Consider the following 12,634-nt stretch of genomic DNA (forward strand, 5'->3'; position numbering starts at 1 on the left):
ATGTTAACATTAAACAACTCATGTTCAGAAAAAACCGATCACCTTGAACAACTGGAGACAGGATGTTCATACTCACAGGACATGTACATTAACATGTCCCACAGAAATGATTAGCATTTGAGCCACGTTGACCAGCGAATTCAAGGTCAACATTGATATTGCAGTGCACCACCACCTACCGGTAAAATGTGCCTGTGGCTCTTGTCGCTATAAGCTATGCCCCACAGACGTATGAGTGAACTGTACCATCAAATCAGTCAGTTTGAAAGAGAGCACATTGTCGGCATGAGAGGATGTGATGCATCCATCCGGGAAATTGCTGCTCATGTGGGATGAAGTGTTTTAGGAATGCAACAGGTGTGTGCAGAATGGTTAATGGAAGGCTGCAGAACACGATGAGATGGGTGGGAATTATCAGTAATCACCTCAAGGGACCGGTCACCATTCCACAACACCTAACACATGAGGCATGTCTGCACTTCCTGCAGGTGGCCCTGCCTCCCTGCTGGAAGACGTGCCTTTGATGGTATAAAGTGTTGTTACTACATTGAAAAATCCAGGATAGAATAATAATAATAATAATAATAATAATAATAATAATAATAATAATAATAATAATAATAATACGAAAATGACGAGACACAGACAAGGTGCTGTGTGCCAGATTGGCACAATGCAGAAGAACTGCTAAATATTATTCAGCTACTGCACTAAGTCCTTTATCACACACACAGAAGTCAAAATTTTCACACGAGCAAAACCCATTCACACATGGCCACTGTTGTTTCCGGACACTAAGGCCTGAAGACAACAGTGGTCATAGCTGAAAGATGTCTGGCAGTCTTTTTCACTGGCTTGTCTGCCACTCAAAGCCTCCTCTAAGACGTCTGTTAGGCATTGTGGAGGGGTAACCAGTCCCATGAGGTGATTGCCAATAATTCCCACCCATCTCATCATTATTTAAGGTGAAGTCACATACTACATTTCTACAGGACATATTGCACCAACATGAAAATTAATGTTAACCTCTCCTAATAACATACCTCCTTATGCTGCAGATATGACAAATTACTGTTACTTGGAAATAACCTACATTTTAATACAGAGGAGGATATGATTAAATAATTCTCAAAGTCAACCCACAACAATTGATGTATTTGCACATGTTTGTGAGCCCACAAAACATGAAACCTCTAATTATTTTCAAGCTATATGTTTATAGGATATTATTTGCATTTACAGAACTGCAAAATGTTTTCCCAGCATTTCTGCACTTAATGTGGGACACCATGCATAAAGCTGCATCCATTCTCAAATGTCAAAGTTCTGGGTTCCTACATTTGTGAAGATTATACTTCAAAAAGGAGAGCAATATAAACCAACAAATTTAAAACAAAAGTTTAATTGAGATGTCTATTTTACATGCTCTGTATCACATAATTAGCACAAGTGTTTATATACATGCTGTTTCATTCAAAGTTCAGTAATTTTTTAAATCCTTACGAAGGATAAACATATATGATCAATATTTCCCTTTTACATATTCTCTCTCTGTTTTAGGAAACATCGTAAATACATGTAGCCACGTTTCTGCAGGTATAATAAAAAGTAGAAACATCTGAAGAAAACCAATATCAACAAATTGTTCACAAAATCTTGTAGTTTTGAAAATATGGCTCAAGGTGATCACGAAAGAGATTGTCTATATACAGCAAGATTTTCATTACAAACACTATACAATACGATCATATACCAAAGCTCTCTATAAGCACGAGGAAAAAAATGGAACTTCTCATATTTGCCAATATGACAATGAGAACTATTTTCTGCTCCTCACAGGTGATAATCATTGATTATTTAATATAAATACATTATTCAGAAATCACTTAGTAATTTCTCACTGTTAAAAACTTTTAAAAATTCTATAAAATACAATAAACTTACTGCATTTAGTAAAGCTACTGTGTTTCATAGCAATGGTAAAATTGATCAGCATCAATGTATCCATCTGATAAACACTTTTTACTAATTCCAGCAGTAAAATATTCTTGCAAAAGAATGACTGCAACTAAAACGTTTTAAACTTTACTGCACTTTGCAACTTTGTCTTATGCACAGAGATAAATATGCAGGACAAGACAAAGCTGAATCACATAAAATTTAAGTAGAAAAATAATGAGGCATGCAAAATTGAAACACAGAAGTTGTTTCAGGTTCAGCAAGATCATTTGTCAAAAATCAAGGTTCTATAGCAAATTTCCATACATTCATGTTTTCAATCAACATAAAATTACCATATTCAAGAAACGGGTGCACTACATTTGCTGCTAGAAACTATTATTTTCTTAAACAAAAGGAATAAATTTGTGAGTTGATGAGACCCATGATGATGTGTAAATATCAATTAATTGATTAGCATTAATTTGCCAAATACAGAAGCTATTTCTCTTGTCAAAAATCTGTAATGAAGACACAATTAGTAGGATTGTTATTTTTCTACAAGAAGGTTTAGTATCTACGTAAGGGACAAGTCAAAAAAGGAACTAATCAACACATACAGAGTGTGGATGGGACAACATGAAATGAATCTATTGTCAAGGAACCTCTACCAACATTACCAAGGAACCTCTACCAGCAATGCTGAGGACTCAGATAAAGGACTCAGCATTCACATTCCTTTTTTTGGTATTATTCTCATTAGTATATAGCCTCCACCATAAGACCACAACTTCTTGTGACTGTAAAGGGAAGAATATGTTGTGGGTTTTTAGAGGAACGTAAGTTATGAAAGAAAATTCAATTCTTCGTAGAATATAAAACATGTCTTTCTCTTTCAGAAAGGCATTCCAATTCAGAAGATTCATCACATTGCAAAATAGTGCACTGTTTGTATATATTGTCAAACAGATGCTGCCAAAAAATGAGAGGAGCTGTACACACAGTAAACTAAAAAATAAACATATTTAAATAAGTGGAATTTACATTGAATTTGTTACAGATATTTAAAACACACATTGTTTTAGAAGTTCAGATGTCAGTAATATCACTTCGTAAAAGTATTACATAACTGAATCTTCATGTAGGGCTATGCTGGACATAAATTACATTTATTCTGGCATCATTTTCACCCAAATAACTTAAATTTTGTTCCAGTAATGGAAAATAGGCTGCCTTCATGTTCACAAATGACACTACAGGTCTCTGTCTAGTCACTGGTAAACTAAGCAGACACAAAAGAGCATTTGTGTAGATGTAGTTTTGTAACATAATATTTACTATTCGTGATAGCCAATAAAGATAAAGAAACACACTTTTCACAGCTACCAGAGCTAGAATTTGAACCAAAAGGTGCAAAATTTTTGTGCAGGAAACAACTGATGCCCCAATGAAAATGTCAACAAAATTGATCATACAGCAAGAAGAAATAGAAAATACATGAAATAATGCATCAATTTATGAGCAGGAATAATATTCATTTATTTATTTCAGTTGATCCAAACATCCAACTGAATAAGGTAAGGAGAGGCTTACTAAGATCTTGGATCTCAATTTTGTCTTACAAGGTTGCAAAATATATGCCATACATAATTAAGGAAAACACAGATAACTGAAGAAAGATATATAGGTTGAAGACCAAGCAGCATTGTGGTCATTTCAGACAAAACTAGCTTCATTTGCAATTAGAGAGAGGAAGGGGAGGGAGGTGGAGAGGGAGGGAAGGAGGGGGGTGCGAGGGGTGAGGTGGAGAGGGGTGGGGCTGGGGGAGGGGGAGGGGGGGGGGGAGAGAGAGAGAGAGAGAGAGAGAGAGAGAGAGAGAGAGAGAGAGAGAGAGAGAGAGAGAGAGAGAGAGAGAGAGAGAGAGTGTAGGGGTGTCCAGATATTTTTCACTGGCAACCACACCCAACATGCAGAAGACAGAAATTTGGTACATAAATGCAGCTAACTGTTTGGAAAAATCTTATGCCTGTTCTCAATGAAATAGCAAACTTGGAAATTCAAATAAATAGCACATTTTTGGCTGTGTTACACAAAGTTTTACCAACTGTGGGACTCACAAAGCTGAACCAACAAGAGCTGGAGATAACCTGATGATACTTTATGCTAGCACCTCATTTTTCATTTTCATTACAACATTAAGCCAGTCTCATAACCTTCTTCCTCAGCAGTTTCACATCTTTGCAATGCAGCCTTTCCTCAAGTTATGCCTTGCTTCTTTATACCTAATCTATCCCTCTTATTTTTCACAAAAAATTGTTTGTTATGGTGTTATGGCTGCAGACAACTACTTCTCTTGCTAATCTGTACATAGATGTTAAATGAACTGCTATTTCCAGAACATTTCTCGTACTTTTGGTTACCATATTACAAGCTGCACATATTGGCTGGTTGCCAGCAGAGTATTCCAATTTTTAAGCCCTTTAGTTTATATAGCTAAATTGTGCCTCACACAACTTGCTTCCTGTTTATTCTAATACATGGCAAATGAATGAGGAGTTTGTTGAGAATCCAAAATTACTCCAGGGCATTAAGAGTGCAATTTACTTTTCAAAACTTGATTTTTCTTTTTTGGTCAGGCATATGTCTGTGCTACTCTGCCACACTTGGTCAGTCATCTAGTTTACAATATGATGTTAATGAACTATTTGCGAATGCATTTTTGGGGAGAGGGGAGAGTGGGGTGTCAAGTGAAATACTTTTTTTTTTTTTTGAACTCAAACCATAACCAGCAGTAAGGCCAAGGCTGTAACACAGTCTCTTTACGACTGAAGTGGCATTGCAGCACAATTGCTTCTGAGAATAACAGATGATTATAGCTTTAATATTTTCATCCCTTATCACTGACAAAAATTATTTGTTAGTGTATTCTACTTGGTAAAGTTTCTTGAGTAATAGATTACAGCTTAAAAGCTTTATACTCTCTCAGAACTTTGGGTTACATTACCACGGATGCTACAATCAAACAAAATATTTGGAATTAATATACAAGAGCTGAGGAAGGCTTACACTATGTTTAAAGTATCAGAAACTGACCAATGAGGCAAAAATGAAAATAAATAAATAAATAAATATTAAATAAATATATAACAGAGTAAATAATCTTCATACTCTAGCATAGAAATATCATTCATACATCTGGTTCACATCACAGAATAAATTCTTTGTGGCTAAAGTTATGTGGAAAACAGAATCATCATTCATCACTAGGAGCACAATAATTTAATGTGGAATTACTTTCAATAAACAAGTGCAATGCTCCCATTTCATTTTTGCCATTGTTATGACTACTTTTCATGCCTGTTACACTTATCTATACAAGGTACCTTATTACTTCTGAGTGTGTAACATCATGATACAGGTTTTCTGAATATTATTTTAGGGTACGCAAACACATTGTTAAACCCGTACTATTTGGTACAGCTGTAGATAAACAATGAAGTAACAGTTTTAGTTTGACAGATCTTTTCCGATAAAAAGGTGCATCCATAACAACTGGCAGAAACAATGCTCCCAACTAAACAGATTACTACCTCCCTCCCAACCCAAAAAAATACGAAAAGCACAGTGGCATGAGGTGCAGGGTGGAGGATTGACAGGGGAAAGCCACATTTATCCATCCTACTGGTTGTTTCTTATAGCTGCTGAGGCTGGAGCAATGCCTCGGAATGTTCAGTATTTTCAGCTCGTTAACTAAATCGTAGTTTCAATTATTCAGTAAAAGATTACTTCCACAAGTTGATGATGTTTTAGATGAAGAACTGAGAAAGATATACCCTCAGGCCAAAGGGTAACATTTACTGCTTTCCCTTCTTATATACTTTTGAGATCTATCATTATGGCAGGAAATCACAGAGTACACTACGTCAATAACTGTGGTGCTCACGCACATTATCTTTCAATGTCACAGCCTAACTGGGTTAGGTAAAACACTGCACAAGTTTACATAAAATCTTATTTGAGGAGGATTATTCAAAGGCTTTATCACCCAGTGATCAAAAATTTTCCAATTAATAAGGCCATTCTGTTTTAAATGTGAAACTGGTGTATATATATATATGTATATAAAAAGTACATGAACATATTAAGAAAAAACTTTGTACACAACCAATATACACATATACACAATTTTCTTTTTACAAACAAACAGTATAGAGGATATGCATATTTACTATCTTTGATGGATAATTGCTCTGCAGCGTGTACAAACATTATACATAATTTACATATGTACATGGAAGGTACAGCATAAATAACAAAGCTTTTATATATTCAAGTGCTTATTGTCACTTGCTTTCTTGACAGATACCCATAGTTGCCGAATTTGACTAAAACATTTACAGAAAGAAAATAAATTCCTGCTGGGATTATCTACAGAGGGAAAAAAGTCCAAGATTATATGCAACTACAAAACATGTCATACAAGACAGACTTGTAAAGGTAAAACATTACGAATGATGCTGGCAAACAGTCTCCGTAATGAAGGAGCTTTTGGTGATATATTTGTTTCCACTCAAATGCCAAATGTCAATAATTCAGCAATTTCCTTTGCATAAGAAATATTAGTTCACTAGTAATGAAACAAACTTTTATGATTATGAACACAAGCATTTTAATTCATAACTCAGTAAACAAACACACAGCGTATGTTTCTAGTAGAACTGCACTATACGACACTGTTCTCACAACAAATACATCACAGTTGACACTTATCAGAATTAGTGCTTTGTAAACTGTGGTTTCTGTATCTGCTAGACTTCATTGGAGGGCCAAAACTGAATTAAATTAGAAATCTTATACTGTGTGCAGCAAGATGCAGTGTCATAAGTAAAACTTTTCTTCAAGCAACTGTGATGCAGGAAATGAACCCCGACAGTCTCATTTCATCAGCCTTCAATAAATACAATATCACTAACTGCAGCAAAACACCAAGTTAGATATTAATATTATGTGTATTATCTTTTCATCCAAAGTCATGTATGTAGGCTGCAAAACTATTCTCCAATCACAATAATTTGCTTTCCGAGGTAACCGCAATGGCAGAGGATCAAAAAGTGAACTGAAGATAAACGTAAAAGAAAAATGTGGAAGATGCAAATGAGTGAGCCAGTTTTCCAGTGCTGTAGTAATAACACAAATGAACCACTTGAATAACACAAATGGACAAAACTTTCAAATTTTAACAATTGTTGCAAATAATTCCAATATATATCATTAGACTGAGCAAGTACCAAGAATTTTTGTTTTTTGAAATATCACTATCAGATTTTTCTTATAGTTCTCAGGACAATAAAAATTAAAATAAAGCTAGTTTTAGGCAATTTCTATTTAATGTAAACAGAAATTGAGGATCAGTAACATCTCCAAAAAGAATGTTACACAAGCACACTTTCATGTAAAGAATGTTTGATGGGAGGCAAGGAAGGGACAGGGCACCAGAAATAGCCTACACAAGTACCACATGACCTACAATTTGCGTTTTCTTGTTACCAAGATAAAACACTATGCACACTGCAAACAACATATTACTTTCAAACACCCTAAAACAGTTCTCAAATAGATACAAAAATGTGCTTGTTACATGAACTAATGCGAACATACTTTCATGCGTATGTGATGTTACAGCATCTTTGTTTTAATAAAGCATGATAACTGTAAGAGCATACCAGAGGAGGAATTAAAACAGGTTAACAGCAAAAAATTACTAAAAGCATAAAATGAAAATTTCTCTCTTAATCACACAAAGGGTTTGATAAAAAATAATTACTAACTTTAACAAAGTCATAACAAAAAATCATCTTTGGTTTCACAAGAATACAAACTACTGTACTTAAAAATGAGGAGGATTCAGGTACTTCTCTAACGTACAATATGGCAGCTAAAAAATGCTGATGCTGGACAGATGGAATCCCACAATACAAGTCATCTTCAATATGAGCAAAACTGAAATGGCTCCTCACACACTAGAGCTCCTTGAGTTAAAGGCACAAAAGTTATTATTTAACGATCACCAAGTGTGGCTATTAACTGTTCAACCCCATACATGCAAACGATTGGGCTACCAACTGAACACCAAGAATTAAATGTTAGTCAGATTCCATGACACACTCAATGTGGGTGTATATTGCATGATTAACAAACAAGTGTCCTTTTCTATCTAACCACTCCATACAGAGAACTTCTGTTCTAAAAATTTTCTCGAAAAAGAACTCGTTAACTGCTCAATGGAAATGATTTACCACTTTCCTAATTTCATCAGAAGGTCACTTTTCAATTATAAAAGTAGAAATTGCAACTTTGACAACATGAGACCAGATGTGCACTTCTCAATTGCTTAGGCACCAGTTACATGTTGTACCATAACTTTTCCACTGTAGAGCAAATGATGGCTTCCACCAGTTAAAAAAAATATTTTCCAGTCAGTCTACTAATCATACAAATTTGAAATACATTATATTAACATCACAACAGCAAAGCAAAACAAAGAAGGTATGCTGTGTTTAACAATATCGAATGGTTCAAAATAAGCAACACTGTGAGGAAAATTTCAAATAACCTAAAACATATTACAGATACTTATCAGATGTTTTGAACATGATTACTATGGGCTTTACCTGCATTCACATTACTTGAAGCATGAGTTTTTAAATGGCAGTCAAGCAGAGCACACATTCTTACAGTAAAACAGAACAAAAATTTGATCCAAACACATTGACTTCTAATCTGTGTGTACATAACTACAATTCACATTTTAGCCTTAGTCCTGCTCAAAGCTCAACAATTTTGACAGACTTCCAGAGCTAATAAACAAGGTAACAAATTTCCCATGAATCTATTTGCTTCTTTACACTTCTATTACAAATTGTTAATACCTGCAGTTTACTGGTGGAGTTTACAGCACTTTCTAAATCGCACACCATTTCAGAAGAAACCAACTAGCAACTGAAAATGATTCAACTGCCAAATATACACCAGTAAAACAAACAAATAAAAATGTGCAATGTGTCTTTCATATAACAATCTCTTTACAAAATATGGCTTCTAGATCACATTTAGCTCTTACATCTGTCAACAATACCAGATTAGTCAAATGCAGTCAATAAAAATTAGTATGTAACAAGAAAACTTGTTTCATATATATTTAAACACTAGTCACAGCCTGTTCATAACTGTCCATAAGAACTGTATGAGCAGCTTAATTTCCACTAAAAATGTCTACACATTTCATTTGCCGTCTTCCAGCGACAGAAATGAGGGAGCTAAAAAAATTGTCTATTTAATCCCTCTTCACGATCAGTGCACATGATTAGGATAATTTAATTATCAAAGAATTACCGGTCCGTAATGCAAAACTTAACAAAACTGGTAAAACTTAAAAACTTACTTATATACATTTGCAAGTGATCCAAAATGACATTTAATGGCTAAAGCACAATTAATATTTGGTGCTGCAATTCCACTTGCTCTAATGTTTTTTTCTTTCTTTTTACAGACAGTCTTATATCCTAATATCCGTAGCGGGACTTCATTACGCGTCGGTTAAGGATGATGACTGATTATCTAAAACTGGTGGCTGTGTATATTCATCTGATACAGTAGTTGAATTTTCTGGTCCATCGTCATGTTCTGGCAAGAGGTTTGCGACAGTCTCCTCATTTGTCACTTGCTCCACTGGTGGCTGCATACTGCTGCTGCTAGGGTTTGTTGTTATCATTCTACAAAAGAAAAGAGAGCAAAGGGGTAACATAATGGAATTATTTACATATCATTAAAATACTGAATTAGTGATATCTTCAGATGAAGTGCAAGGAAACTGAACACCTGGTTACTCCATTTTCATTTGAATATAAGAATTATTTATTTATTTGCTTGCTTGCAGTCCTGGAACACACTGAAATCCTTAGGCAATAAGACAGGCACAATGAAATAACTGTTATACATTAAGCTTTTGGCCAAAGCCTTCATGGGAGAAGGTCTGAGTAGCCAGAGATAGCCGTTGTGTGTGTGAGGTGTGTGCAGTTGTGTGAAAGAGTGAGTGGTATTCTTTTCTGATGAAGGCTTTGGCCAAAAGCTTAACATGTAACAGTCTTTTTGTTGTGCCTGTTTGCAACTCAATGTGTCCTCTTTATGACTTTTTTCGCAGTTGTAGCTCAGCAGCTGCAGAATATATTAACAAAAAAAAGTCCGTCATCAGCTGCACATGACAAGCTTTACTTGGTTCACTTTACCGGTTTCAACAGTGTAAACTGTCACCTTCAGAAGTGAAATAGTCTCAAATAACTGTAAGCCAATGTCAAAATAAGAATCAAATGGTAGTGTGCTACAAAGGATTGGCAAAAAATACATAAGTAAAGCAAATCTGTTAGAACAAATGTACAAAGATTGAACAACAGAAGTAAAACAAGTGTTGTAAAGCAGCTGGAATACAGTTACGCTTAACAGTCACAACATACCTTTGCTACAGAGTGACATCTCTGAAAGTATATGATGTGCGCAATGACTGGCAAACAATTAAATATAAAATTTCATGTCCTACACAGTATGTGCGAGGAAAATCAGCCACCAAACTCATGACGTGTAGCGCATTGGACAGTGTACATACAATCTGTAATAAAGTCTAAGACAGTTTAAGCGTATGTATGCATTAAACCTTAAAAAAAAATATAAAACTATTAACAAAAGACAACAAACCTTGCACTAAGTTTTAAGCAAATAGACATTTAAAATAATATCATTACTATGTAAAGCGGTACATGAAGGATGGTAACCTGTTAAAATTTTATCATCATTTTATGGTGGCATCATGGGCCACTGGTACAGTAGTGGTACGTTTAATTGTTCAGTATCTTGGAGACAAAGCCGGTTGCTGGACATGCGTTCACAGCAAACCCAAGTGAATGAGCTACACCTTGGTAGGCATTTAAAAGTCAACAGTTACAGTTACACATCAAAAATAAATAGTAGTTTGTAGTTATATCAAGAAAACATCGCCAGAACGTAAAAAATCCATGCTACATAAACACAATTAGTACATATTGGATAAAAAAGATACAACAAAATTACTTTAAAATCTGTGAGCAAGCCAACTTTGACTGCATAATCAGATACAACCCCCCAGGCCATCTTGACTCAATACAGATATTTTGCATGTAGTTGACACATGGTGCAAAATGAATCTTTTGGAAGAATTTGAAATTTATAAATATTCTCGCCTTAACTCTATGAATATACTGAATTATCAACTGACACGGAAAAAATGGATTGTTTTCTGAATTTACAGCTTCTTTGTTACATGATTTACAGGACCTACTTCGTGCCCAACTCTTGTTGTATCTGATTACATAGTCGAAGCTGGCTTGCTCACAGATTTTAATCTAATTTTATTATATCTTTTGTATCCAATATGTACTAACGGTGTTTATGTAAAAGATTTTTTTTTTAATGTTCTGATGACGTTTTCTCGGTATAACCAAGAACTACTACTTATTTTTAATGTGTAACTGTCACATGTCGCTTTTTGAATCCTAACAAGGTTTATTAGTTCTCACACACCAAAATTTACTTACAATCTAGATACGTTACAGGCACATGTCCACACAGCAAGTCAACTTCTAAACACCCACTGGGGCCTGTCACATGATTCTGACTCTGTGGCGTCTACTTCTTGCTGTCGAAATCGGATTGCAGCTCACTCACTTCTGTTTCCTGCCAACATGCGTCCAGCAGCTGGCCTCATCTCCTGGATACTGAACAGTTTAATGTATCATCACTGTTCCAGTGACCCATGGCACCACTATAAAATGATGATAAACTCTTAACGGTTTACCTTACTTTGTTTTCCCCTTTACATAGTACTGATGTTATTTTTATACGTCTATTTGTTTAATGCTTGGTACATCGTTTATTGTCTTTAGATAATCATTTTATATTGTTTTATAAGATTTCATGCATGCTTACATTTCAACTGTCACAGAATGTATTACAGTTAGTATGTATACTAGCACTCCCACTTTGTGTATAGGCATGTCCAATGCTCTACATGTCATAAGTTTGGTGGCCGACTTTCCTTGCACATATTATATATGATGTGAAATTTGGCATTTAATTGTTTGCCACTCATTGCACGTGACATATACTTTAGAGATTTAACACTACTTTATTGACTCCGTAGCAAAGGTATGTTGTGGCTCTTAAGCGTAACTGTTTTCCGACTGTTTTACAAAACTTGTTTTACTTCTGTGGTTCAATCTTTGTACATTTGTTCTAACAGACTTGCTTTACATATGTACTTTTTGCCAATCCTTTGTAGGACACTACCACCTGATTTTTATTTTGACACTGGCTTGCCATGATTTGAGCCTATTTCACTTCTCACGATGACGTTTATAAACTTTTGAAACCGATGAACCAATTATAGGTTTTCATGTGCAGCTGATGACTGACCTTTTATCTTTGTTGTGTCCTCTTTATGATGAGTAGCAATCTATCCTTTCCATAGTTGGTGATTACAACCTGGACTTTCTCCCCCCCCCCCCCCCCCTTTTCCCCCCAAAACAAAAAATTAATTTGTGATCTGAGGCTTTCCAGGCGTATATGCTGTTTGGAGGGTTTCTCATGTGTCTATGATGATCAAATTCCC

At 35.2% G+C, this 12,634-nt stretch overlaps 1 protein-coding gene across 1 annotated transcript in view; it reads right to left on the reverse strand.

Annotated features, from left to right (window-relative positions):
* Window positions 1-1,386: 1,386 nt before the first annotated feature.
* The window catches only part of LOC126458245 (probable ubiquitin carboxyl-terminal hydrolase FAF-X), a 314,613-nt gene continuing 303,365 nt past the window's right edge, over window positions 1,387-12,634 (reverse strand). Inside the window, exon 45 of the mRNA XM_050095144.1 lies at window positions 1,387-9,710. Coding sequence (XP_049951101.1) covers window positions 9,524-9,710 — 187 coding nt within the window. The 3' untranslated portion in view covers window positions 1,387-9,523. The remainder of the gene's footprint in view (window positions 9,711-12,634) is intronic.

This window comes from Schistocerca serialis, chromosome 2 (assembly GCF_023864345.2).
Source record: "Schistocerca serialis cubense isolate TAMUIC-IGC-003099 chromosome 2, iqSchSeri2.2, whole genome shotgun sequence".
Classification (NCBI taxonomy): Eukaryota; Metazoa; Arthropoda; class Insecta; order Orthoptera; family Acrididae; genus Schistocerca; species Schistocerca serialis.